The 26,837-nt window shown below is 43.6% G+C and overlaps 1 protein-coding gene across 12 annotated transcripts in view; it reads left to right on the forward strand.

Annotated features, from left to right (window-relative positions):
* The first annotated feature begins 6,737 nt into the window (after positions 1 to 6,737).
* LOC133482458 (RNA-binding protein Musashi homolog 2-like) overlaps positions 6,738 to 26,837 on the forward strand; it is a 103,740-nt gene continuing 83,640 nt past the window's right edge. For 8 of the 12 annotated variants that reach the window (XR_009789796.1, XR_009789797.1, XM_061782607.1 and 5 more), the window contains exons 1-5: positions 6,738 to 6,980; positions 7,779 to 7,819; positions 7,957 to 8,038; positions 8,277 to 8,361; positions 20,560 to 20,601. Coding sequence is in view for 10 of the 12 variants with exons in the window: in XM_061782607.1 (XP_061638591.1) it covers positions 6,919 to 6,980; positions 7,779 to 7,819; positions 7,957 to 8,038; positions 8,277 to 8,361; positions 20,560 to 20,601 (312 nt within the window). In the remaining 2 variants the exon portion in view is untranslated. Of the gene's footprint in view, positions 6,981 to 7,778; positions 7,820 to 7,956; positions 8,039 to 8,276; positions 8,362 to 20,559; positions 20,602 to 26,837 lie in introns of those variants that run through there. The other 4 variants (XM_061782612.1, XM_061782611.1, XM_061782616.1 and 1 more) reach the window with 4 other exon arrangements.

A 26,837-nucleotide genomic window follows, 5' to 3' on the forward strand; every position in this document is an offset into this window, starting at 1 on the left:
GTTCTGATATTAGTACAGCAGGGAGTATAGTAGAGCAAATTATTTTGTAAATACACTTGGTCAAACAAATGGAATGAGATATACTGTACGCCCTCTTGTCGCCTGACTGAAGGCAGCTCTTTAAATGAACGCCTTGAGGCAGATGATCCGTGATGATGTATGCCTTCACATACATCTATATTCGAAAGATAAAGAAGAGGAAACTACTGTCTAACTTCTGTCCCCGGAGGAGAGGAATGAGGTACGACAATTGATTGCACCACTGCCCATGTAAGCTCGTCAAGGAGTAGCTATTAAACAGTATACAGGTCTATATGGGCCGGTTGACATCATCACGGTTCTGAAAATGCCAATGAGACTTCAGGGATGTGATATATGGATTGGACTCTGGAGATGATGCCAGCAGAAGGATGGTACTTAACCTAATTTAAAATATTAGTGTAATATCTGGCTCTGTGATGCTTTGTGTATCAAGTTTGTTTTTGAGTGAACAAACCCCAGCCCCTATAATATTCTGTGCCAAATGCTTAGGACGAGCTTTTCTTTTTTTTTAATCAAAGTTAGCAAACAGAATGTGCCCTAGACTGCTCGTCTAGAACTGCATCAAACATGATTGAGCGTGATGAATGTGAAAGCCTGAATAACTTTATTAACTGTTTCCTTTTAAGGATACTCTTGCTATGGTTGGAGACAGAGATCATCTGAGTTGATTGTTGGCTCTGTTGAAGGGTCCGCCCTCAGCTATGTTTTCTAATATCCTGTCCAGATCCTTCAAAGCTTGGATCCGAATACGTAGTGGTGGTTATTACACACAATCTACCTTTTAGGGTTCCTGCAATGTGAAAATCACAATTCATATAATTAATATTCCAATTCCTCCTCTTTCTGTGAATTCCTTATATGTACAAAAAATATTTTAACTTGGGAAAAATTACACTTATTATTTTCATTCTTTTTTAATGAGTCTCTTCAATCCCATCAGAACGGGTAGGTAGGTAGGTAGGTAGGTGGATTGGTAGGTAGGTAAAACAAAGGAACAATGCAGTGCAACTTCAAGTGCAAATGCAAAGAGGACTAGGCTTTTGCTGTGAGAGCCCCTAATGGCTTGTGAAAAAGTCCATCACAGAATCCAACACTACAAAAACAATGCAAGAGTTATATATCTAAAAGCATATTTTGATGAGAATGGAGGCAGAGAGCCACACCAACCCACTGCACTATTCTTCACTGTTTTACAAGTGCCAAATTACATGTTTGGAGCAGGTCTCTGGTATATTGCTGAATCCATGCATCATGTTACATTTGTTTTGGATTAGCTTGTTGTACAATATATATTTTTGACGTATAGTTTGGTGTGCCGGTACATTTTTTTTATAATATGCTGCTGGACAGCGAGCTGCAAACCTGCTTTTTACTGGTTCTGCAACAATGACAATTGCACTTATTGATTTCAATTTTCCTTTACAAGATCACAATAACACCATATTGTGAGGATTACTTTAATTTGAGATTTGTCTTTGGGAGATGAGAGTTGCAGTAGAATCACTGCATATCAAAAAAATATATATGTATATATATGTAGGAAAAGAAATGGGTGTGGTGATATTCTAGTTTGTTTCTTGGACACTACAGCTATGCAAGGCACTGAATCCCCAACTGTTCAGCTCAATTGATCGAAACCAAACTTTTTAAATGTATGTCAACACCTCTGACCATATTTGACATTTTAAAAGTTTGATTAACACCCCCATAGTATTCAATTGTAAACCAATCTCATCTGGTATGACTACAGTTCCACAATTGAGGGACAGTTTCTGTCCCATGAAATTTCAAAGAATCCATGCACAAAATACAGAAACATTAAATTGTAGTTGTCCTGAGACAAAATGTAACTGCGAGTGTCACAAAAGTGGTTCTGAAGTATTATTTAGAATACAAAAAAACTTTTGAGCACCTCCTAAAATGGCTTTGTTTTCATGTTTCTTGTTTTCTATCCACCATTGAATAAAGAAAAATATAGAAGCTATATGTCTGCATTTTGTTAGTCCATGACATTTAGTCTAGGGCTGCATGATATTGTAAAAAAATTACATTGTGATTTTCTTTAGCCCTGCAATAAATATTGTGCTGTTAAAAATACAGGGTCACATACACATAACGTGAAAACCAGCACACATTTCTCTTTTTCCCTCTCTATAAAATGTATGCTCAGTAGAGCACAAAAGTATATGGAGTCATTTGTATTTTGTCTACCTGTATTTTAAATGCACTATATGTAGTATTGTGATAGTCCAGTCAGACATGAAGCTAAAATTATTTATTTTCATGGCCACTTATGGCGGCACGTTGGATGACTGGTCAGCACATCCGCCTCACAGTTCTGAGGACCCGGGTTCAAATCCACGTACTCCGGTTTCCTCCCACAACCCAAAAACATGCACCGTAGGTTAATGAAGACTCAAAATTATCCGTAGGTTTGAATGTGAGTGGGAATGGTTGTTTGTTTATATGTGCCCTGCGATTGGCTGGCAACCAGTTCAGGGTGTACCCCGCCTCCAACCCACAGTTAGCTGGGATAGGCTCCTGCATACCCGCGACCCTAGTGAGGATAAGCGGTGTAGAAAATGGATGGATGTATAATCCATGAGGGCCTTCAATGTAAAAGTGGGCAAAAGTATTGTGTTGAAACCCTCTAGGAGCATCAGGTGATTTGTTTTCTCTGCCACCAGAACCACAAGAGTCAAGGCAGATCTCCTTTGTGCAAAATAAGTTATATTAAGTAAGTATCCTTTGTGTTTTTGACAGAAAAATTACAGAGAACTTTTAATAAGACACCTGGGAACTATTACAATTTGTGAAAAAAAAGCATGATGTCTCCTCTAACCTAGTGTATGTAAACTGGGTAGAGCGCCCAAACTGTGTCAGTAATCTGATTAATTTTTGCATGGAAACAGTCACAGCAGTTTTTCCACTTTCCACTTCAGAATCAGAATCAGCTTTACTGGCCAAGTATGTTACAAGACACACAAGAAATTTTCCAAAGACCAGTAATCAAAGCAGACATCCATTATCCATTCATTCATTTTCAATCCCGCTTATCCTCACTATGTTGACTCGTGGGTGAGCTAGAGCCTATCCCAGCTGACAGTTGGTGGGATACACCCTGGACTGATCACCAGCCAGTTGCAAGGCACATGTAGACAAACAACCATTCACGCTCACATTCACACCTATAGATATAGATAATTTAGAGGGCTAACATGCATGTTTTTAGAACGTGGGAGGAAGACGAAATCCCGACAGAAAACCCACACAAGCATGGAGTGAACATGCAAACTCCACACCGGAAGGCTAGAGCCCGGATTCGAACGCCCAACCTTAGAACTGTGAGGCAGATGTGCTAATCAGTTGTTTACTGTGCTGTTCAAAGAAGACCAAAGCTAATGTAAAAAACATCAGAATAACACCATGTAGGGGAGACCGAGGTAAGACCACGAGGTGGAGCCAATCACAGCTCTCAAACTCAAGACCCGGGGGCCACATACGGCCCGCCACTTCATTTTATGCGGCCTGTGAAAGCAAATCATTTGTGTCAACTAGTTATCCATCAATTTGTTGTGTATATGTAATAATATGATGAGACGACCCCCTGAGGGAAACCACAACAAGAATTAGTTTGAAACCCCTTGGGTCCCTGCGGCCTCACTAATTTTTGTTCAACACTGAAATAATTTTGCTGGTCGCCGGGAATCCAAATAACTGATTTTGAGGTAAGTTGATGTAATATTTTGACCTTACAAAATAACACTTTTTTTTTTTAAAGGATATGCATCTACAAACTTCTATCCCTCCATCCATTTTCTACCGCTTATCCGAGGTCGGGTCGTGGGGGCAGAAGCTTTAGCAGGGATGCCCAGACTTCCCTCTCCCCAGCCACTTCATCCATCTCATCCGGGGGGATCCCGAGTCGTTCCCAGGCCAGCCGAAGGATGTAGTCTCTCCAGCGTGTCCTGGGTCGTCCCCAGGGTCTCCTCCCGGTGGGACATGCCCGGAACACTTCACCAGGGAGGCGTCCGGGAGGCATCCGAATCAGATGCCCCAGCCACCTCATCTGGCTCATGTGGAGGAGCAGCGGCTCTACTCTGAGATCCTCCCGGATGACCAAGCTTCTCACCCTATCTCTAAGGGAGAGCCCGGACACCGTGCGGAGGAAACTCACTTCGGCCGCTTGTATCCGGGATCTTGTTCTTTCGGTCATGAACGGCAAATCGAGAGCTTCGCCTTTCGGCGAAGCTCCTTCTTTAGCACAACGGATCGATACAAAGTCTGCATCACTGCAGACGCCGCACCGATCCGCCTGTAGATCTCCCGTTCCATTCTTCCCTCACTCGTGAACAAGACCCCAAGATACTTGAACTCCTCCACTTGGGGCAGGATCTCATCCCCGACCCGGAGAGGGCACGCCACCCTTTTCCGACTGAGGACCATGGTCTCAGATTTGGATGTGCTGATTCTCATCCCAGCCGCTTCACACTCAGCTGCGAACCGCTCCAGTGAAACTTGGAGGTCACGGCTTGATGAAGCCAACAGAACCACATCATCTGCAAAAAGCAGAGATGCAATACTGAGGCCACCAAACCGGAACCCCTCTACGCCTCGGCTGCGCCTAGAAATTCTGTCCATAATGGTTATGAACAGAATCTGTGACAAAGGGCAGCCTTGGCGGAGTCCAACCCTCACCGGAAACGAGTCCGACTTACTGCCGGATATGCTGACCAAACTCTGACTCCGGTCGTACGGGGACCGAACAGCCCGTATTAGGGGGTTCGGTACCCCATACTCCGGAAGCACCCCCCACGGGACCCCCGAGGGACACGGTCAAACGCCTTCTCCAAGTTCACAAAACACATGTAGACTGGTTGGGCGAACTCCCTTGCACCCTCGAGGACCCTGCCAAGGGTGTAGAGCTGGTCCACTGTTCCACGGCCAGGACAAAAACCACACTGGTCCTCTGAGATTCAACTTCCCGACGGACCCTCCTCTCCAGCACCCCTGAATAAACCTGACCAGGGAGGCTGACGAGTGTGATCCCCCTGTAGTTGGAACACACCCTCCGGTCCCCTTTCTTAAAAAGGTGGACCACCACCCCAGTCTACCAATCCAGAGGCACTGTCCCCGATGTCCACACCATGTTGCACAGGCGTATCAACCAGGACAGCCCTACAACATCCAGAGCCTTGAGGAACTCCGGGCGAATCTCATCCACCCCCGGGGCCTTGCCACCGAGGAGCTTTTTAACCACCTCGGTGACCTCAACCCCAGAGATAAGAGAGCCCGCCACAGAGAACCCAGACTCTGCTCCCTCATGGGAAGGCGTGTCGGTGGAATTGAGGAGGTCCTCGAAGTATTCTCCCCACAACTCACAACGTCCCGAGTCAAGGTCAGCAGCGCCCCATCCCCACTATACACAGTGTTGATGGTGCACTGCTTCCCCCTCCTGAGACGCCGGATGTTGGACCAGAATTTCCTCGAAGCCGTTCGGAAGTCTTTCTCCATGGCCTCACCAAACTCCTCCCATGCCCGAGTTTTTGTTTCAGCGACCACCAAAGCTGCATTCCACTTGGCCAGCCGGTACCGGTATCAGATCATCTAACGTCACTCGGTGTAGCCATCTTTAAAAGCCAACTGGGGGTAGTGAGGAAGCTCTGTCTTTCCGAATATTAAAATAATAAATATTAAATATTTAAATATTAAAATGAGAGTCTTGCGTAGGGGAACGGAGGTCGACTGGTTAGAGCGTCTGCCTCACAGTTCTGAGGACCGGGGTTCAATTCTGCCTGCGTGGAGTTTGCATGTTCTCCCGTGCCTGCGTGGGTTTTCTCCGGGCACTCTGGTTTCCTCCCACATCCCAAAAACATGCATGGTAGGTAAATTGATGACTCGAAATTGCCCGTAGGTCTGAATGTGTGTGTGAATGGTTGTTTGTTTGTATGTGCCCTGCGACTGGCTGGCAACCAGTTCAGGGTGTACCCCGCCTCCTGCCCGATGATATTTGGGATGGGCTCCAGCACGCCCGCGACCCTAGTGAGGAGAAGCGGCTCAGAAAATGGATGGATGGATGGATGGAGTCTTGCGTAGGGTGATCAACTAATTTGGACAAAAACAAAAACTTTTTTTTTGCAATATGTGAAACGGCAAAAGTATGACTTTGTGGGGAAAACGCCACGAAAACGAGGTCACCCCATGATTTTAAATATCTAGCCTCACTAATGTTGTATTTCCGAGAAAGTATGTACATGATCATCTAACGTCACTCGGTGTAGCCATCTTTGAAAGCCAACTCGGGGTTGTGAGGAAACGCTGTCTTTCCGAATGGAACGCACACCGTAAATGATGTTTTTGGAAAAAATACACTGAATGTTGAATTTGCAACAACTTATTTGATACTTATGAATTTGTAACTGATTTTTGAATTGGGCAACGTAAGTTGAACCACGTACCGTATGTCGAATGTTGAAATATACACTGTTGAATTTGCAACTGAATACATTGAATATTTGACACTGAATGTTGAATTTGCAGCTGAATATGTTGAATTTTTTTTTGAAGCTGAAACGTACTTTGAATATTTTGATTTTAAAAAAAAAGAATAAGTGTAAGAAATTAGCCCGCTTTACCCCATTTGTGTCTTATCGCCGAAGCACACCGTTACCGCACTTGACTTTGTGAAAGGAAAAGCCCGCCCCCTTTGCATCCTCATGATTTTCATTGAGAATGACTGTTCGTATCGGTGTGGAAGAAGTGGAGCCAGTGACGGGAGAGGAGGGACCAACCTGATGTGATTGTCTACCTCGAGCTAGCCCATCGAGCAAGTCGTCCTCGTGTGTCTGCCAGTTCGTTTTAATCGCGAGGTCAGCTATGGAGGGAGACGGCAACCAAGTCACGTCTGCAAACCCGACCGAGCCACAACACGACCCGGGGTAAGGTTACGCACAATCACTACTAAACTTGCTTTTGTCGCTGGTCTAATATGATATATATATATATATATATTTCTAAAGAATAGCTAATTCTACAGACGCGGTTTTCTCCAAACTTTCGTCGCCTTCCGGGTACTGTCCGCCACGACACCTTTTTTTTGTACAGTATAGATAAAACCTGCCTCCCTCCTCGCATGTACGAAAACAAATTTACTTTGAAAATCTGCTACTTCTGTGCTATTAATCTGTTTATAACAATGACACAAGCTCGGGCGAAGCAATTAAGACGTTTTACACATTTGAAGTTGAACAAGGTCAAGTCTGCATAACATGTCCTCCGCTTCGCCAATTTGTTATAAAGAACACAAATTCCATTTGCGTTTCAGAGTATGCAATGGCCAGAAAGGTGTGCTACCTTAATAACTAAAATGCAGTTTTTACCAGTGTGGCTAATTGGTCATTTCTTACTGTAGCACTGCCGAATTGAGGTTAATTGTCCATCCATCCATTTTCTGTACCGCTTATCCTCACTAGGGTCGTGTCGTTATAATGATTTAACAGCATAAATACTGACATTACAATTCACACGAAGCTGCAGGTCTGTAAATGTTAATGTGGAAGTGAGGATGAAGTCGACATAACAGCTGGGACTCGGCAGCTCATCTGCGGCTGTCTCGCTGGCGGCAATTCCATTGCTTCTATTTTCGTTTCCATTTTTTTTTTTCCACTTCACCTCGTCATATTGACTCAGTCATGGCTGATGTGACACTTGTATTGACTTCTCTTGCTCCTCGACAGGAAAATGTTCATCGGTGGCCTCAGCTGGCAAACTTCACCAGGTAAGGTAACACGAACAACTGGGCAGGTTTATTTTGGTGACGAGTCTCCATTCGACCTCTGTATTTCAAACAAGGACAATAACCCACACACTCATTTTTTAGTTAACAATGCTAATCTTATCCTTCTTTTCCCCCAGACAGCCTTAAAGATTATTTTAATACATTTGGTGAAATCAGAGAATCTATGGTAATGAGAGACCCAACGACAAAACGCTCCAGGTAATAAAAAACAAACACAAAAACACACACATTATTATTATTATTATTATTATTATTATTATTATTATGTACTTGTTTCTTATTGCACCACAGATTACAAACGTTAATCTGTTTATAATCATCATTTCAAGTTAGTCATTAAAAATAATAAAATAATAACAATAATAATATACATTGTGATATTGTTCTGAAAACAGTGTATAGATATATAATCATATGTAATTTTATTTTGTAATAGGGGCTTTGGCTTCGTCACTTTTGCAGATTCTGCCAGCGTAGATAACGTCTTGGCACAGCCGCATCATGAGTTAGACTCTAAAATGGTAAGTCCACTTCTTTAGTCCCAAAAAGACTCATGGCTGTATTAGCTCAAAAGGGTGCTTCTACTAAATACTGTGCAAAGGGTCTGAATACTTATGGCTGTGTGATATTTCAGTTTTTCTTTTTTAATAAATCAGCAAAAATGTCATCAATTTAGGTTTTTCATTCTGTCAATATGGGGTGCTGTGTGTACATTAATGAGGGGGGAAAATGAACTTAAATGGCTGCAATATAATAAAGAGTGAAAAATTTAAGGGGGTCTGAAAACTTTCCGTACCCACTGTATGTATATATATATATATATATATATATATATATATATATATATATATATATATATATATATATATATATATATATATATATATATAAACATGCAACCCCAATTCCAATGAAGTTGGGACATTGTGTTAAACATAAATAAAAACAGAATACAATGATTTGCAAATCATGTTCAACCTATATTTAATTGAATACACTACAAAGACAAGATATTTAATGTTCAAACTGATAAACTTTATTGTTTTTAGCAAATAATCATTAACTTAGAATTTTATGGATGCAACGCGTTCCAAAAAAGCTGGGACAGGGTCATGTTTCCCACTGTGTTACATCACCTTTTCTTTTAACACCATTCAATAAACGTTTGGGAACTGAGGACACTAATTATTGAAGCTTTGTAGGTGGAATTCATGCTTGATGTACAGCTTCAGCTGTGCAACAGTCCGGGGTCTCCGTTGTCGTATTTTACACTTCATAATGCGCCACACATTTTCAATGGGAGACAGGTCTGGACTGCAGGCAGGCCAGTCTTGTAGTATTCTTCTACTACGAAGCCACGCTGTTGTAACACGTGCAGAATGTGCTTTGGCATTGTCTTACTGAAATAAGCAGGGGCGTCCGTGAAAAAGACGTTGCTTGGATGGCAGCATATGTTTCTCCAAAACCTGTATCTAACTTTCAGCACTAATGGTGCCTTCACACATGTGTAAGTTTACCCATGCCATTGTCACTAACACAGCCCCATCCCATCACAGATGCTGGCTTTTGAACTTTGCGTCCATAACAGTCCGGATGGTTCTTTTCCTCTTTGGCCCGGAGGACACGACGTCCACAATTTCCAAAAACAATTTGAAATGTGGACTCGTCGGACCACAGAACACTTTTCCACTTTGCATCAGTCCATCTTAGATAAGCTCGGGCTCAGAGAAGCCGGCGGCGTCTCTGGGTGTTGTTGATGAATGGCTTTTGCTTTGCATAATAGAGTTTCAAGTTGCACTTACGGATGTAGCGCCGAACTGTATTTACTGACATTGGTTTTCTGAAGTGTTCCTGAGCCCCTGTGGTGATATCCTTCAAACATTGATGTCGGTTTGATGCAGTGCCGCCTGAGGTATCGAAGATCACGGGCATTCAATGTTGGTTTTCGGCCTTGCCGCTTACATGCAGTGATTTCTTTCGATTCTCTGGACCTTTTGATGATTTTTTGTATCGTAGATGATGAAATCCCTAAATTCCTTGCAATTGTACGTTGAGGAACATTGTCCTTAAACTGTTCGACTATTTTCTCACGCACTTGTTCACAAAGAGGTGAACCTGGCCCCATCTTTGCTTGTGAATGACTGAGCAATTCAGGGAAGCTCCTTTTATACCCAATCATGGCAACCACCTGTTCACCTGTGGGATGTTCCAAACAGGTGCTTGATGAGCATTCCTCAACTTTCTCAGTCTTTTTTGCCACCTGTCCCAGCTTTCTTGGAATGTGTTGCAGCCATAAAATTCAAAGTTAATGATTATTTGCTAAAAACAATAAGGTTTATCAGTTTGAACATTAAATATCTTGTCTTTGTAGTGTATTCAATTAAATATAGGTTGAACATGATTTGCAAATCATTGTATTCTATATAATCATTGTATTTATGTTTAACACAACCTCCCAATTTCATTGGAATTGGGGTTGTACACCAAACATACTGCAACATCTGCATATAAACTATTTAATTGACCTGTATAACAGATTACCTTTGTGGCAGAGCTTTAACTCTCATTGCAATGGTATAACAAATGCACCTTTACTGTGCTATTATATTTATGTAACCTCCGGTAGATATTAATATTTAAACATGGGACATCTTCAATGCCCTTTTAAATGTCCATCCATCCATCCATTTTCTACCGCTTATCCGAGGTCGGGTCGCGGGGGCAGTAGCTTTAGCAGGGATGCCCAGACTTCCCTCTCCCCAGCAACTTCATCCAGCTCTTCCGGGGGGTTCCCGAGGCGTTCCCAGGCCAGCCGAAGGATGTAGTCTCTCCAGCGTGTCCTGGGTCGTCCCCGTGGTCTCCTCCCGGTGGGACGTGCCCGGAACACCTCACCAGGGAGGCGTCCGGGAGGCATCCGAATCAGATGCCCCAGCCACCTCATCTGGTTTTAAATGTGACCTAGTTTAATCTATAATTCAGGTTTACTGTAGTCTCTGTATATACAGTACTCTGATAGTGTTGACCAGTCAGCCTTTCAATCAGAATTGGAGTAAACACATAGACTACAGTTCCATTTGATACTGTAATAATTTAGAGTTTACAGCCTTCATATGACTCACATACAATATATGACATATACAGGACAATCCATGCATACACTACAGGTATACAAATGCTAGTAAGCTAGTGGAAACTGATTCTGATTCTGGATACATTTTTTCCTGGATTGTTGTCATTTGCTGTTCAATAATTTATTTAGCAAATCTTGACAATTGTCTGAGAGTGAGGTCATTGTTATTTTTGAATTGAGTGCATTTCCCTCAAAAGGAAAATCTCTTTTGTTTCTCAATACATTAAATATGTTTGAAGACGTGCAAAGACAATATAGTACTGAATTGTTGATACATTGTTTAAAACTCTTTTTCACCTTCAAAATTTTCCTGATTTTGTGGGCGGCGCTAAAAAGTATCCTGGTGACGTCACCAGAATGGGGCTCACCCACTATATAAACACCAAGCGCACTTACCATGCAGGGGCTATTCGGCTGGTTTACACTTCCTTGTTCCTAAATAACTTCACCCAGATTTACTAGTACAGAGTGCAATTGGCCATAAAACTATGCCCAAAACTAAAAAAAACATCTTCCCTGAAGTATAATGTGTTTTGTGTTATTTGGGCTATGTGTCTTGCCGTCTGCCACCATGAGTTGGGTTGCGAGGCAGCGGCCGGACAAGACCCAAACTGGATGAGATCCGCCGCCCTGTCCAATCGTGTATGAACGTGTGATTTTGGATGCCAAAATTGAGGAACATTTTGATCTTTGTAGGAAGTAAAAAGAAGAGTGGAAAAAAGGTATGCATTCATGCTACCTGCATTTATAAATACCAAGCCAACTTGTCTCATCTGCAATGAGGTTGGATCTGTGACGTTGGCTGCGTGGACGGGATGTGGGATGTGCGAACCGGTGGTCCACTGCGGCTACCGGAGGTCTGCCGGGCTTTGTTATGCTTGAGGGGGAAAGAAGCAGTGCGAGGGGCACCTCTCGCCCAATGGATTGCAAAGCGACGCTCAGACAGGCAAGGTGCCTTCGAAGTGATGATATGTCCTGCAAGTCACATTAGTTGTCACCAATACATATATTTTTTTTACTGGGAGATTAACATCTACCCCTTAAGTAACCTGTTACAGCTGCCTCAGCTGCCGTTTTGTCGACATCACTTTCGCATTGAACAGCGCCGTATTTCTTGTGATGTCGTCACGTCACATGGGTTACGTAGCCAATCAGGTGCTTAAATACCCAGGGCAGCATTCTGTGTGTGTTTGGGGGGGGGGGCAATTACAACCCTTCCAAACATATCATCAAGTGTTTGCCACTTACGTGTCTGCTAAGATACGTTTCCTTCCAATGTAAATCTGCTGTTGTGACAATTTTCTTCAGATAAGATTGAGGCTTGAAGCTTGTTGCTAGTTTTTGGTGGATTCTGACAAATGGGGCCGTAACCAGTCACAAAATGAAGAGGAACCCAGTCAATTCCTTACTCTGAAAGAACCAATTATCTTTCATGTAAAAATAATACCTGCTGAAGCTAGTAAGATGGCTATGTAAATGCTATTTACTATTGTGTATCTATCCATTGTGTATCATGTCATGTCAGTTATGTTTTATGAAATACCTGCAAAACACCACATGGGACTTTAGGAGTTCTGTTAGAGAACAAATGAATAATGCATAAAGTATACAATTTAAAAGAATATGCCTTTATGCAATGGTAATGCCATGCTTAATTGAGTTTCTGTATTTGGCTTAAACTGATCTGATAAAGTATTACAAAGACACACCTATTTAGAAAAAAAAGGTTCAAGAAAAAAACTGGAAAATGTAATTGTTACTGCACTTGATGATGCTCATCTTTTATTAATGCATGTGCAAAAAGTATGATACTGCTTTTATCAGACAGTGGATTAGTCAGCAGCCACTAATTTTCTTTGTTTTGATGGTAGATTTGGGGAAAAATTAAATAAGTTCCTGGGGGAAAAGCATCTGGTAGATTTGCTGCACTTCTGCTGTGACAGTCTCCCTAGCGTCTGTTTTAGCAATGAAGCCTAAACAATTTAAAATGGCCTCTAACACTGTGTCTTTTAGTTGTTTGTAATGTGCAGTTACTGTTTAACTTAAGTGGGAATTGTGTTTTGATATCCATCCCTCAATTTTCTGTATTGCTTGTCCTCATTAGGGACGTGAGTGAGCTGGAGCCCATCCCAGCGGACTTTGGGCGAGAGGCATGGTGCACCCGGCGGGAAAAATACCATATTTTCACGACCGTATTAAAAGGCGCAGTCTCAGTTACGGGGTCTATTTCTGTATTGAACACATACATAAGGCGCACTGTATTATTGGGCGCAGGCATGGTAAAACATACGCTAGCTTAAAATATACGCTAGCATGCATGCACGCTAAAACAATGTTTTTAAAAAGGCAAAACTGAGTTCGGTTGTACTTTATTTAAGTATTTATCAATGTACTCATGTTATTTTTTGATCAATCCTCATCCACATATCCATCAAAGTCCTCCTCTTCTGTATCTGAAATGAACAGATGGGCAAGTTCTCCATCAAACACGCCAGGTTCCCTCTCGTCATTGTCGGAGTCAGTCTCGTTGCCGTGCGGCTCCTGAGACATGATGCCGGCTTTTACGAAAGCTCGAACAACAGTGCAAGCAGACACGTTAGCCCAAGCATCCACAATCCATTCACAAATTGCGCCGTAACTCGCCTGGCCCTGCCTCCGAGTCTTAGTAAAGCTGTGTTCGCCATCTGTCATCCATGGCTCCCACGCCACTCACAACTTCACTTTGAACGCCCTGTTTACACGGATGTCCAGCGCTTCGTCAAGCCTCCCGGAGTGATGGCAAGCTCCGAGTTATTGCACTCAGTCGAATGGTGACGAGAGACGCTTCTCTCTGTTGGAAGCGTCTTCTCCCTGTTCTTTGCTCATTAATCCATTGCTCGAGTTGGTCTTCAAAGTCGGGCCACCTCGCCTTGTTTCTGCGGTAACTCAGCTTCGTCTTCTTGACTTGGCGAAGCTCGTTTTCCTGCTTCCTCCACTTGCAAACCATGGATTCGTTGATCTTGAATTCTCTCGCGGCTGCTCGATTCCCATGTTCCTCCGCGTAACTGATAGCTTGCAGTTTAAACTGTGCTTCGTAAGCGTGTCTCTTCATAGGTGCCATTTTCGGGGGTCCTTAGCCAAACCGATGTGGTTTTGCACAATGCACATACCGGCGCTATATACCTACTGGGGGCGTGCCTTTTGGGTCCTCAGTCACGTCCGCCTTTCCTCTATATAAGCAGCGTGTCGGCAGGAAATGCTCCCAGTCAGTCAAGCAGAGCGCTCATCGAAGTCACACAACAACATTTACAGATTTTGGAACTCGGTGCACACGTAAGGCGCACCGCATTATAAGTCGCCCCGTCCATTTGGAGAAAATTTAAGACTTTTAAGTGCGCCTTATGGTCGAGAAAATACGGTGGACCGTAATATTCTCCCAAAAGTCTTTGGAATCATTCAGATTTTTTTTTTTTGTAAAAGTAAGATGAGCCTTTATGTTCTTGTTGGTAAGCAGTGGTTTTCACCTTGTAACTCTGCCATGATTGCTGTTTTTGCCCAGTCTCTTCCTTATTGTTGTGTCATGAACTGACCTTAACTGAGGCAAGGGAGACCTGCAGTTTTTTAGAAGTTAATCTGAGTTCCTTTGTGGCCTCCTGGATGAGTCATTGCTGTTCTCTTGAGGTAATCTTTGTAGGCCGACCACACCACTGTTCCATGTTTTCTCCATGTGAGGATAATGGGTCTCCCTATTTGTCGCTAGAATCCTAAAGCTTTAGAAATGGCTTTTCTAACCCTTTCCAGACTGTCCATCCATCCATTTTCTGAGCCGCTTCTCCTCACTAGGGTCGCGGGCGTGCTGGAGCCTATCCCAGCTGTCATCGGGCAGGAGGCGGGGTACACCCTGAACTGGTTGCCAGCCAATTGCAGGGCACATAGGAACAAACAACCATTCACACTCACAGTCATACCTACGGGCAATTTAGAGTCTCCAATTCATGCATGTTTTTGGGATGTGGGAGGAAACCGGAGTGCCCGGAGAAAACCCACGCAGGCACGGGGAGAACATGCAAACTCCACACAGGCGGGGCCGGGGATTGAACCCGGGTCCTCAGAACCGTGAGGCTGACGCTCTAACCAGTCGGCCACCGTGCCGCCCCTTTCCAGACTGATAGATGCCAATTATTTTATTTCTCAACTATTCTGGAATTTCTTTGGATCGTGCCATTTTGTTACAGCTTATTTAGATATTTTGTCCGACTTGATTTTGTCGGGACAGATTCTATTTAAATGATTTCTTGATTGTACAGGTCTGGAGGTAATCAGGCTTGGGTGTAATCAGTGAAAATTAACCCAAAAATTGTGATTAGCCATAATTAATTCATTAGTTAACAGGGCGGGGGGGGGGTAATTACTTTTACACACAATGCCAGGTAACTTTGAATATAATAATTTTTCACGGCACTGTAGACAAATATTCACACTCACTCCTAAGAACATTTTAGAATCTTCAATAACCTAAAAAGTATGTTTTTTGGGGTGTGGGAGGAAACAGCACTACCCGCAGAAAAAAGTTTTTTTTCCCGTTTTTTTCCCAAGAATAAATAAAGATTAATTTTATGTTTAACACAATACTAGATATTTTAGTATGAAATTTTAATTTCCGTAAGCTGAGCCTGTTTGTTAGAATTAATGAAACTACTTGATATGAATAATAACTTAATAACTAGGTTAGTTTTTAAAAGTCTGTTGAATGCACATTTTGCTGAAATATGAAACACCTTTAAGAACCTTTTGAATGCTGAGTAGGGCAGCACGATGAGCTAGTGGTGAACACAATTCTCAGGTCCGGTACGGTAGCCTGGAAGTGCAAAACAATATAAAAAATTGTGAAACACTTTTACATTTTAGAAAACAAATGAACAAAAACCGAAACACTTTTACATTTCAGAAAACTAACAAAAACCTAAACACTTTTACATTTCAGAAAACATTTAAAAAAAAGCAGAAACACTTTTACAAAAGAAGAAACAAATTACAATTGAGACAACTCGGAAAGGGAACGTCCCATTTCATAGACATTCTTAGAAATCCCACACCCTTTCTCGGCAAGACCTGCCCCGCTTCAACATGATTGGCTCACTCATCGCGGGGTAGGCTACGAAGGTAACGAAATGGCAATCACAAATATAATAAAAAAACTAAAACGTGTATTATGGTTAGGTTTAGGACTAGGGTTGGGGTTAAGGCAGTTTAGGATGAGTTAAGGTTAAGGTGCCCTATGGGGGGCACAAGTCAGTGCAAACTGTAGGCCGGTCCCAAGCCCGGATAAATGCAGAGGGTTGCGTCAGGAAGGGCATCCGGCTTAAAACCTTGCCAAACAAATATGAGCGTTCATCCAAAGAATTTCATACCGGATCGGTCGTGGCCCGGGGTAACAACGTCCGCCACCGGCGCCGTCAACCTGCAGGGCGCTGTTGGAAATTCAGCTACTGTGGGTCGAAGTCAAAGAAGAAGAAGAAGAAGAGGTGGAAAGCGGGTTCTTCGGCAGAAAGAGAAGAGGAAAACACAGAGCCTAGAACTGAATGTGGGGACTTTGAATGTTGGGACTATGACAGGAAAATCTCGGGAGTTGGTTGACATGATGATTAGGAGAAAGGTTGATATATTGTGTGTCCAGGAGACCAGGTGGAAAGGCAGTAAGGCTAGAAGTTTAGGGGCAGGGTTTAAATTATTTTACCATGGTGTAGATGGGAAGAGAAATGGAGTTGGGGTTATTTTAAAAGAAGAGGTGGCTAAGAATGTCTTGGGGGTGAAAAGAGTATCAGATCGAGTGATGAGGCTGAAATTTGAAATTGAGGGTGTTCTGTGTAATGTGATTAGCGGCTATGCCCCACAGGTAGGATGTGACCTAGAGGTGAAAGAGAAATTCTGGAAGGAGCTAGATGATGTAGTTCTGAGCATCCCAGACAGAGAGAGAGTCGTAATTGGTGCAGATTGTAATGGACATGTTGGTGAAGGTAATAAGGGTGATGAAGAAGTGATGGGTAAGTACGGTATCCAGGAAAGGAACTTGGAGGGACAGATGGTGGTAGACTTTGCAACAAGGATGCAAATGGCTGTAGTGAACACTTTTTTCCAGAAGAGGCACGAACATAGGGTGACCTACAAGAGCGGAGGTAGAAGCACACAGGTGGATTACATCTTGTGCAGACGATGTAATCTGAAGGAGGTTACCAACTGTAAGGTAGTGGTAGGGGAGAGTGTGGCTAGACAGCATAGGATGGTGGTGTGTAAGATGACTCTGGTGGTGGGGAGGAAAATTAGGAAGACAAAGGCAGAGAAGAGAACCATGTGGTGGAAGCTGAGACAGGACGAGTGTTGTGCAGCTTTTCGGGAAGAGGTGATACAGGCTCTCGGTGGACGGGAAGAGCTTCCAGAAGACTGGACCACTGCACCCAAGGTGATCAGAGAAGCAGGCAGGAGAGTACTTGGTGTATCTTCTGGCAGGAAAGGAGAGAAGGAGACTTGGTGGTGGAACCTCACAGTACAGGAAATCATACAAGGAAAATGGTTAGCTAAGAAGAAGTGGGACACTGAGAGGACCGAGGGGAGGCGAAAGGAATACATTGAGATGCGACACAGGGCAAAGGTAGAGGTGGCAAAGGCAAAACAAGAGGCATATGATGACATGTATGGCAGGTTGGACACTAAAGAAGGAGAAAAGGATCTATACAGGCTGGCCAGACAGAGGGATAGAGATGGGAAGGATGTGCAGCAGGTTAGGGTGATTAAGGATAGAGATGGAAATATGTTGACTGGTGCCAGCAGTGTGCTAGGTAGATGGAAAGAATACTTCGAGGAGTTGATGAATGAGGAAAATGATAGAGAAGGGAGAGTAGAAGAGGCAAGTGTGGTGGACCAGGAAGTGGCAATGATTAGTAAGGGGGAAGTTAGAAAGGCATTAAAGAGAATGAAAAATGGAAAGGCAGTTGGTCCTGATGACATTCCTGTGGAGGTATGGAAGCATCTAGGAGAGGTGGCTGTGGAGTTTTTGACCAGCTTGTTCAATAGAATTCTAGTGCGTGAGAAGATGCCTGAGGAATGGAGGAAAAGTGTACTGGTGCCCATTTTTAAGAACAAAGGTGATGTGCAGAGCTGTGGCAACTATAGAGGAATAAAGTTGATGAGCCACACAATGAAGTTATGGGAAAGAGTAGTGGAGGCTAGACTCAGGACAGAAGTGAGTATTTGCGAGCAACAGTATGGTTTCATGCCTAGAAAGAGTACCACAGATGCATTATTTGCCTTGAGGATGTTGATGGAAAAGTACAGAGAAGGTCAGAAGGAGCTACATTGTGTCTTTGTAGATCTAGAGAAAGCCTATGACAGAGTACCCAGAGAGGAACTGTGGTACTGCATGCGGAAGTCTGGAGTGGCAGAGAAGTATGTTAGAATAATACAGGACATGTACGAGGGCAGCAGAACAGCGGTGAGGTGTGCTGTCGGTGTGACAGAAGAATTTAAGGTGGATGTGGGACTGCATCAGGGATCAGCCCTGAGCCCCTTCCTTTTTGCAGTGGTGATGGATAGGCTGACAGATGAGGTTAGACTGGAATCCCCGTGGACCATGATGTTTGCAGATGACATTGTGATCTGCAGTGAAAGCAGGGAGCAGCTGGAGGAACAGTTAGAAAGATGGAGGCATGCACTGGAAAGAAGAGGAATGAAGATTAGCCGAAGTAAAACAAAATATATGTGCATGAATGAGAGGGGTGGTGGGGGAAGAATGAGGCTACAGGGAGAAGAGATGGCAAGGGTAGAGGACTTTAAATACTTGGGGTCAACCGTCCAGAGCAATGGTGAGTGTGGTCAGGAAGTGAAGAAACGGGTCCAAGCAGGTTGGAACGGGTGGAGGAAGGTGTCAGGTGTGTTATGTGACAGAAGAGTCTCTGCTAGGATGAAGGGCAAAGTTTATAAAACAGTGGTGAGGCCAGCCATGATGTATGGATTAGAGACAGTGGCACTGAAGAGAAAACAGGAAGCAGAGCTGGAGGTGGCGGAAATGAAGATGTTGAGGTTCGCTCTCGGAGTGACCAGGTTGGATAAAATTAGAAATGAGCTCATCAGAGGGACAGCCAAGGTTCGATGTTTTGGAGACAAAGTTAGAGAGAGCAGACTTCAATGGTTTGGACACGTCCAGAGGAGAGAGAGTGAGTATATTGTTAGAAGGATGATGAGGATGGAGCTGCCAGGCAAGAGAGCTAGAGGAAGACCAAAGAGAAGGTTGATGGATGTCGTGAGGGAAGACATGATGGCAGTTGGTGTTCGAGAGGAGGATGCAGGAGATAGGCTCTCATGGAAAAGGATGACGCGCTGTGGCGACCCCTAACGGGACAAGCCGAAAGGAAAAGAAGAAGAATGAGTTAAGGTTAGGATTATGGTGGTTAAGGCTGGCGCCGCCAAACCCAACTGAAATATGGCGCCGTGTGCGAGGTTTGGCAACTGTTTCCTTGAGCGGCCGATCGGTCGGCCACTGGTTTTGACGCGAGTCAAAATTATAATCTCCATTGCATGACGTCTTCACGTCCCAGTTTACATTCAGTCAAAATGCACACAAACTTTTCTCTACAGCGAAAATACATTTCCGGGTTTGCGAGCCGTGCCGCCGCGTCACCTCGGCTCAAGCCATAGAAATAGTACGTAAAGCATCAAATGTTGTTTAACATCAATGGTAAACTATATTCAAAATGTATAATGTGCCTTTCCATGAAAAAGCATAGCTTGTGATCAGAAATGTATGCAAGGTAGATCCCTTGCTCAGTACGTTCAAAAATGAATGGAGCCGGCAGCTTCCTTTCAAATATCCACACTTTCCCTTTAATTCTCGCCAGCATCCTCTCTCTCTTTAACAACCTGCTTCTTCCTTAGCTCTTAATCTATCTTTTTATGGATTAAGAAATGTGATCAAGTACAATATGTTGTATATAAAGCATCAAACGCCTATACAGGCTCGCTGTTCAGGGCATCCATATATATCGCTATTTGGGATGGGAATCCCGTTACATTTGCGTAGCCTACCCTTCCCGCGATGCAGGAGCCAATCATGTTGAAGCGGGGCGCGTCTTGCCGAGAATGGGCGTGGGATTTCTTAGAATGTCTGTGAAATGGGACGTTCCCTTTCCGGGTGTTTCGTCTTTTGTAATTTGTTTCGTTCTTTCTAAAAGTGATTCTGCTTTTGTTAATGTGTTTTCTGAAATGTAAAAGTGTTTCACAATTTATTATATTGTTTTGCACTTCCAGGCCACCGCAATCTCAGCTGCGTCCTTTCTTTGTGGCGTCTGCATGTCTTCCCTATGCTTGCATAGTTTTACATACTATTTAAAAAAAGTAACAATTAAGTTAAAATGTAGTTATTTTCTCCTATAGTTGATCAAGGAAATGTAGTCTAATCACCATCCCTAGAGATACTTACATTGTGAGTAATACCATTGTCAGTTAAGTTTTCCATGTTACTCTGCAAATACAATGTATTTGTACTCCTGAATTATCTTACATCAAACTAGTATATGTCTGTACTAATGTGTGTGGCACTCTGTCTTCCCTCCTTCAGATTGACCCAAAAGTTGCCTTTCCTAGACGTACTCAGCCCAAGGTATGGTGACTTCCACTTGAAGTACAGTATATTGTCCCATACTCAGCTGTCCCTGTTAGATTTTAAGGGTTAATGTGTTGGTAATTTTACATTGTATATTTTGAGACATTGAGTATGAATGAATGGATTCATAGCCATCTGTCCACCGCTGCAAACCTGTTTTATGTGCATTGAACCTAGGTCAAAATTGTCATTGAAACAAAAATTACATTTGAGTTTTATTTGAACTGCAGGCAAACATGTTCGTCAAACATGTTCGTCAAATATGTTTGCATACTGTATATACATTTAACACATTTTCATTTATTTTATGAACTCATTGGTTAATTTATGATCGATCCATCTATCCATTTTCTTCCGCTTATCGAGGTCGGCTCGCGGGGGCAGTAGCTTTAGCAGGGAAGCCCAATCCTCCCTCTCCCCGGCAATTTCATCCAGCTCTTCCGGGGGGATCCCGAGATGTTCCCAGGCCAGCTGGGAGACATAGTCTCTCCAGCGTGTCCCGGGTTGTCCCCGGGGTCTCCTCCCGGTGGGACGTGGCCGGGACACCTGACCAGGGAGGCGGCCAGGAGGCATCCTAATCAGATGCCTGAGCCACCTCATCTGGCTCCTCTCAATGCAGAGGAGCAGCGGAGCCCCTCCTGGATGACTGAGCTTCTCACCCTATCTCTAAGGGAGAGCCTGGACACCCTGCGAAGGAAGCTCATTGCGGCAACTTGTATCCGGTCATTTCTGTCATGACCCACAGCTTGTGACCATAGGTGAGGGTAGGAACGTAGATCGACCGGTAAATTGAGACCTTGGCCTTTCGGCTTGGCTCTTTCATCACCACAACGGACCGATACAAAGTCTGCATCACTGCAGACACTGCACCGATCCGTCTGTCGATCTCCCGTTCCATTCTTCCCTCACTCGTGAACAAGACCCCAAGATACTTGAACTCCTCCACTTGGGGCAGGATCTCATCCCCGACCCGGAGAGGGCACTCCACCCTTTTCCGACTGAGGACCATGGTCCCAGATTTGGAGGTGCTGATTTTCATCCCAACCGCTTCACACTCTGCTGCGAACCGCTCCAGTGTGAGTTGGAGATCACGGTTTGATGAAGCCAGCAGAACCACATCGTCTGCAAATAGAGAAGGAATGGAGGAGTTCTTTGAATTATTCTACCCACCTACTCACAATGTCTCGAGTCGAGGTCAGCAGCGCCCCATACCCACTATACCCAGTGTTGATGATGCACTGCTTCCCCCTCATAAGACACCAGATGGTAGACCAGAATTTCCTAGAAACCGTCAGGAAGTCTTTCTCCATGGCATCATTGAACTCCTCTCACACTCGAGTTTTTCCCTCAGCGACCACCAAAGCTGCATTTCGCTTGGCCAGCCGGTACCCATCAGCTGCCTCACGAGTCCCACAGACCAAAACGGCCCGATAGGACTCCTTCTTCAGCTTGACGGCATCCCCCAGTTCGTCGCCACGACAGGCACCGACCAGCTTACGGCCACATCTCCGGTCGGCCGTCTCAGCAATGGAGGCTCGGAACGTGGTCCACTCGGACTCAATGTCAACCGCCTCCCCCTGAACGTGGGTGAAATTATGCCGGAGGTGGGAGTTGAAACTCCTTCTGACAGGGGATTCTGCCAGAAGTTCCAGCAGACCCTGACAATAGGTTTGGGCCTGCCAGGTCGGACCGGCATCTTCCCCAACCATCGGAGCCAGCATACCACCAGGTGGTGATCAGTTGACAGCTGCGCTGCTCTCTTCACCTGAGTGTCCAAGACATGCAACTGCAAGTCCGAAGACACGACCACAAAGTCGATCATCGAACTGCAGCCTAGGGTGTCCTGGTGCCAAGTGCACGTGTAAACACCCTTATGCCCGAACGTGGTGTTTGTTATGGACAATCCGTGATGAACACAGAAATCCAATAACAGAAGAGCGCTCGGGTTCTGATCAGGGGGGCTGTTACTCCCAATCATGCCCTTCCAGGTCTCACTGTCATTGCCCACGTGAGCATTGAAGTCCCCCAGCAGAACGATGGAGTCCCCAGCAGGAGCCCTTTCCAGCACCCCCTCCAAGGACTCCAAAAAAGGTGGGTAGTCTGAACTGCTGTTTGGTCATAGATGCAATTCCGTCGCCTTTCGGCGAAATTTGCCATTTACGTGAATCGTATAGATCCGATGAGTTTTTCGTGAGGGGTGGTCGTTGCCGCTGTGGCTTCTGTCAAAGGCTGTTTCGTACGCCTTGAACGCTGTCAGCTAGATCCATTCCACACATCCACCATCCACACACATATTTAATTTCTGAATATTACTCCGCAGCAGACTAATATGTTAGCGTATCGGCCTGAGGTTCTGCCTCGGGATCTGCTTTAGATAAATCACAAGAGTTGATGAGACCCGAAAAAACACTTCTGCCCCTTTTGCTGTTAAGAAGTAACGGTAATTTTCCTCCATTGCAATTATCTATATGTTGCTCGCCTCTTTTATTGATCAATTATTGCTTATTTATCAACTATTTCGTGCGCGAGACTACGACTTCGACTTCCGCATTGGGCGCTGTTTGCTTCAATCCAATTTAAGCACTCGTGACAGTTAAGTCTAGTTCACCAATCAAACGACACAAGAAAGTCACATGACCTCACACAACGTCTTCTATTGGGCTTCCCGGGCATAGGTATTAACACTAGATAAGCAAGCCCGGCTGATCGACTTGCCTACGTGGCGACCATGTTGGGAAGGTTGTCGTTACCATGAAGACGACGGCGCGCTACTTGTGTTTACATTTAGATGAACAAAAACAACAGCTTTCATGTATTGTAGTACTTGTCTGGCACTATCTGCCCAAACTTTGATATTTCAGCCCACTTTTTACTCGAGAAAATACCTTGCAGTAAATTGCAGCTGTAGTTTTTCCTGTGCACACGGGCACACACACACACACACACACACACACACACAGTAATAACAGAATTTGCACATTCACATTTTATTTTGTTTTTTATTTTATTGATGTTCATGCTGTGGATAAAAAAATGGAAAATACTCATTATTTATTCTGTACTCTCAGTCAAGTAATTTTTTGGAGAACTACTTTTTACTTGAGTCACATTTTTGTCAAGTAACAGTACTCTTACTTGAGTAGAATATTTGGCTACTCTACCCACCTCTGGAGCGGACATCCTCTATTGCTACTCTTACGTTTAAGCAACATTTTTGCTCATCAGATCAGCCAGTGTCGTATTTGTTGCACTGGTCTTTTGTATTTTCACGTCAAGGTGCTGCAGATCGTGGCCTTGGTTGTGGTCCCAACGGAACCGCGAAGCACACGTAACATCTGTGACAAGAGCTGGTCCTCTAGTACATCTTGTATTAATTAGGAAACGCGCCTACAATTATCTAAGTTTACGGATGGTAATGTTAAATGTATTAAGTGACAAAGTGATGTTAGGGATTATGTCACAACACAGAATGAACTAACTTCAAATTCAGAATTGGCTCGTAAAAACAAAAAAATACTGAATTTAATATTTTCCTGGAGGATGCATTTACATGATTTTAGTCAATTCTTTTCCAGTTTGGGAGTGCTTAAAGAGGCGGATGCTATTCATGTGGCACAGCTTGAAGCAGGCATCAGGTGCCAGGTGGAGATGGGCCTGGTTCAAGTTGGAGGCCAAAACAAAAAAGGAAAGAAATGAGGCAAATTAAATTTTAATCTTAAATTTGTACATCAACATATACTTGAGCGATGTAATCGTTTTTTTGCGTGAAGAAAATTTGATCATTTTGCCTTATTGTACTTCCAGTCTTCCAGATTGCTTAATTATTTTTAAATCAAAAACATACTCTGCGGGGACCCGGGGAGACCCCTAGACCCACCAACAATGTTTTTTGTTTTTGTTTTGTTTTTTTTGGTCACCTTTTTCATGCCTTTGGTGTTTGAATGTCTGGTAGCAGTCTGGCATAGGCACAAACAACAGTTAGGACCCGTCCCCCCCACCCGAAGGCGAAGGGAGGCTACCCGCTTGTCCACCGGAGTGAACCCCAACGTACAGGCGGCTAGCTGGGGGGCAATAAGTATACCCACACCTGCTCGGCGCCTCTCATCGTGGGCAACTCCAGATTGGAATAGAGTCCAACCCCTCTCGAGAGGACTGATATCAGAGCCCAAGATGTGTGTGGAGGCGAGCCCGACTATATCTAGTCGGAACCTCTCGACCTCACACACCAGCTCGGGCTCCTTCCCTGCCAGAGCGGTGACGTTCCACGTCCCTAGACCCAGCTTCTGTAGCCGGGGATCAGATCGCCAAGGTCCATGCCTTCGGCCACCGCCCAGCTCGCACTGCACCTGACCCCTATGGTCCCTCCCACAGGTGATGAGCCCATGGGAAGTACATTTATTGTAATTTATTATCATACAATTAATTGTAAATAACATTAAAAATGAGAACGAATACATTTTTATCATTAAAACAAACATAAGTTTTTTTTTGTTGCTGTTGTTTTTTTTAAACCTCATCTACAAATGACCTGGCCCATCTGTTCGCTTTAAAAATCTAATGTGGGTCATGAACACAAATGTTTGTCCATACCTGCTTTACCATACCTGATTAAGTCTCGGGAAAATCTAAAACCAGCCTAAAACCTACCACTTGTTGCCCTCCTTTTTTGTTTTGGCAGTGTATTTTGGGTCACTATCTTGCTGTATTATGGTATCCTTATCAATTTGGTTTTCTCTATCACTCAGCAAGCAGACAAGCATTTATTTCAACCACCAGTTCCCTATACATGATATTGTAAGTTTGCCAAAGGATTGAATTGCGACCATCCAATCCGAAGTGAAGTCCGCCACCCCTAGTTAGTTAATAAGTTAATTGGCAGTCGTATGAAAAAAAAAAAAATCCCACCACTTTCATTTATGACATAACATCTGTCAGCACAGTCGTACCAATTTTTGTGGTGACTGTATGGAGAATCTTTTTTTTTGCTTCCCTATTTAAGTAATATCAGAATCTGTTCTTTGGTATTTATGTAATCTCAGTTTTGTGTGACAAGGATTCTGCGGTGTTTGTATTAGCAGGAACGTCAACTGCAGTAAAACAGCCATGTCGGATACGGTACTTCCATGAACCAGTGTACATTGTCTTAGATGATAGGGTGGAGGAAGGACACAGGTCTTTACATATAACATGTCAGGAACTGGGGGGAAAAAATGGTAAATCAATTAAAAAGTATTTAATATAGCTGTAGATAAAAGTGATCTGCATTCATGTATTCCTCTTACCTCTGAGATACCAGGTGCTTTTTAAAATTCTTGCTCACCCATTGATAAAATGCAGGGCTCTAGACTAACTTTTACACTAGTAGCACTAGTGTGACCAGCACCAGCATATGATTTGGTCGCACCCTTTTTTGAAGAGGTACAGCATGACCATGGCATACCATAGTTTCGTAAGAAGTAAAGATTGACATTGACTCGACATTTGGTATTTTCTCAATATTTTACGGTGAACAAAAAGTTTGTCTGCAACAAGCAGTGGCAAACAAAACAGGTCCATTAATAAAAAAAAACGGCTTTTGTTTGATAATTTGTTCAAATCAGAGGGGCCAGCAGCCAGCTTTTATGGTGAGGGCTCCTAAGCCTCTTCCCCTGGGAAAACCACTTAATTTTGAGCATTACCACAACCATATGATTGGCATACATTCAAAAACGATTGCATAATTGTACCACAACCATGTAAAAGTATCGTTTATTATTATTCACACTATTGTGCAATGTATTCACTAGCAAAATAAACCAGTTTGTTTCAAATCATAGTCCCAAACAGAACATGGATAAATCATTACTACTGCAATTATTTCACTTTATTTTAATGGTAGTTTGTTTTCCTATACAGTCCTCTTTAAAGGAGGACTTTAAACCATTAAAACATGCACTCGTGCAAGTGCGAAAAGATGAAATTCTTAATTGCACAAGCTCAAAAAAAGGTTGCATATGTGACGCATTTAGTCGCAGTCTCGAGCCCTGCAATGATGATTGTATGTTATGGAAGGAAATTAACCAGCAAAATATATTGTTTTTTTTTTCAAATAACTCTAAAGTTGAGAAAGTCTATACATCACTGAGTTTCTTACTGTATGTTTGAAGACAGTCAAACTCAGCAAAAAGCTAAGACATGGTGCACATGAAATTGGGCTGTGTCCAATGGGCCGTGGCTACCCTGCGGGGACCCCT

Source organism: Phyllopteryx taeniolatus, chromosome 8 (assembly GCF_024500385.1).
Source record: "Phyllopteryx taeniolatus isolate TA_2022b chromosome 8, UOR_Ptae_1.2, whole genome shotgun sequence".
NCBI lineage: Eukaryota > Metazoa > Chordata > Actinopteri > Syngnathiformes > Syngnathidae > Phyllopteryx > Phyllopteryx taeniolatus.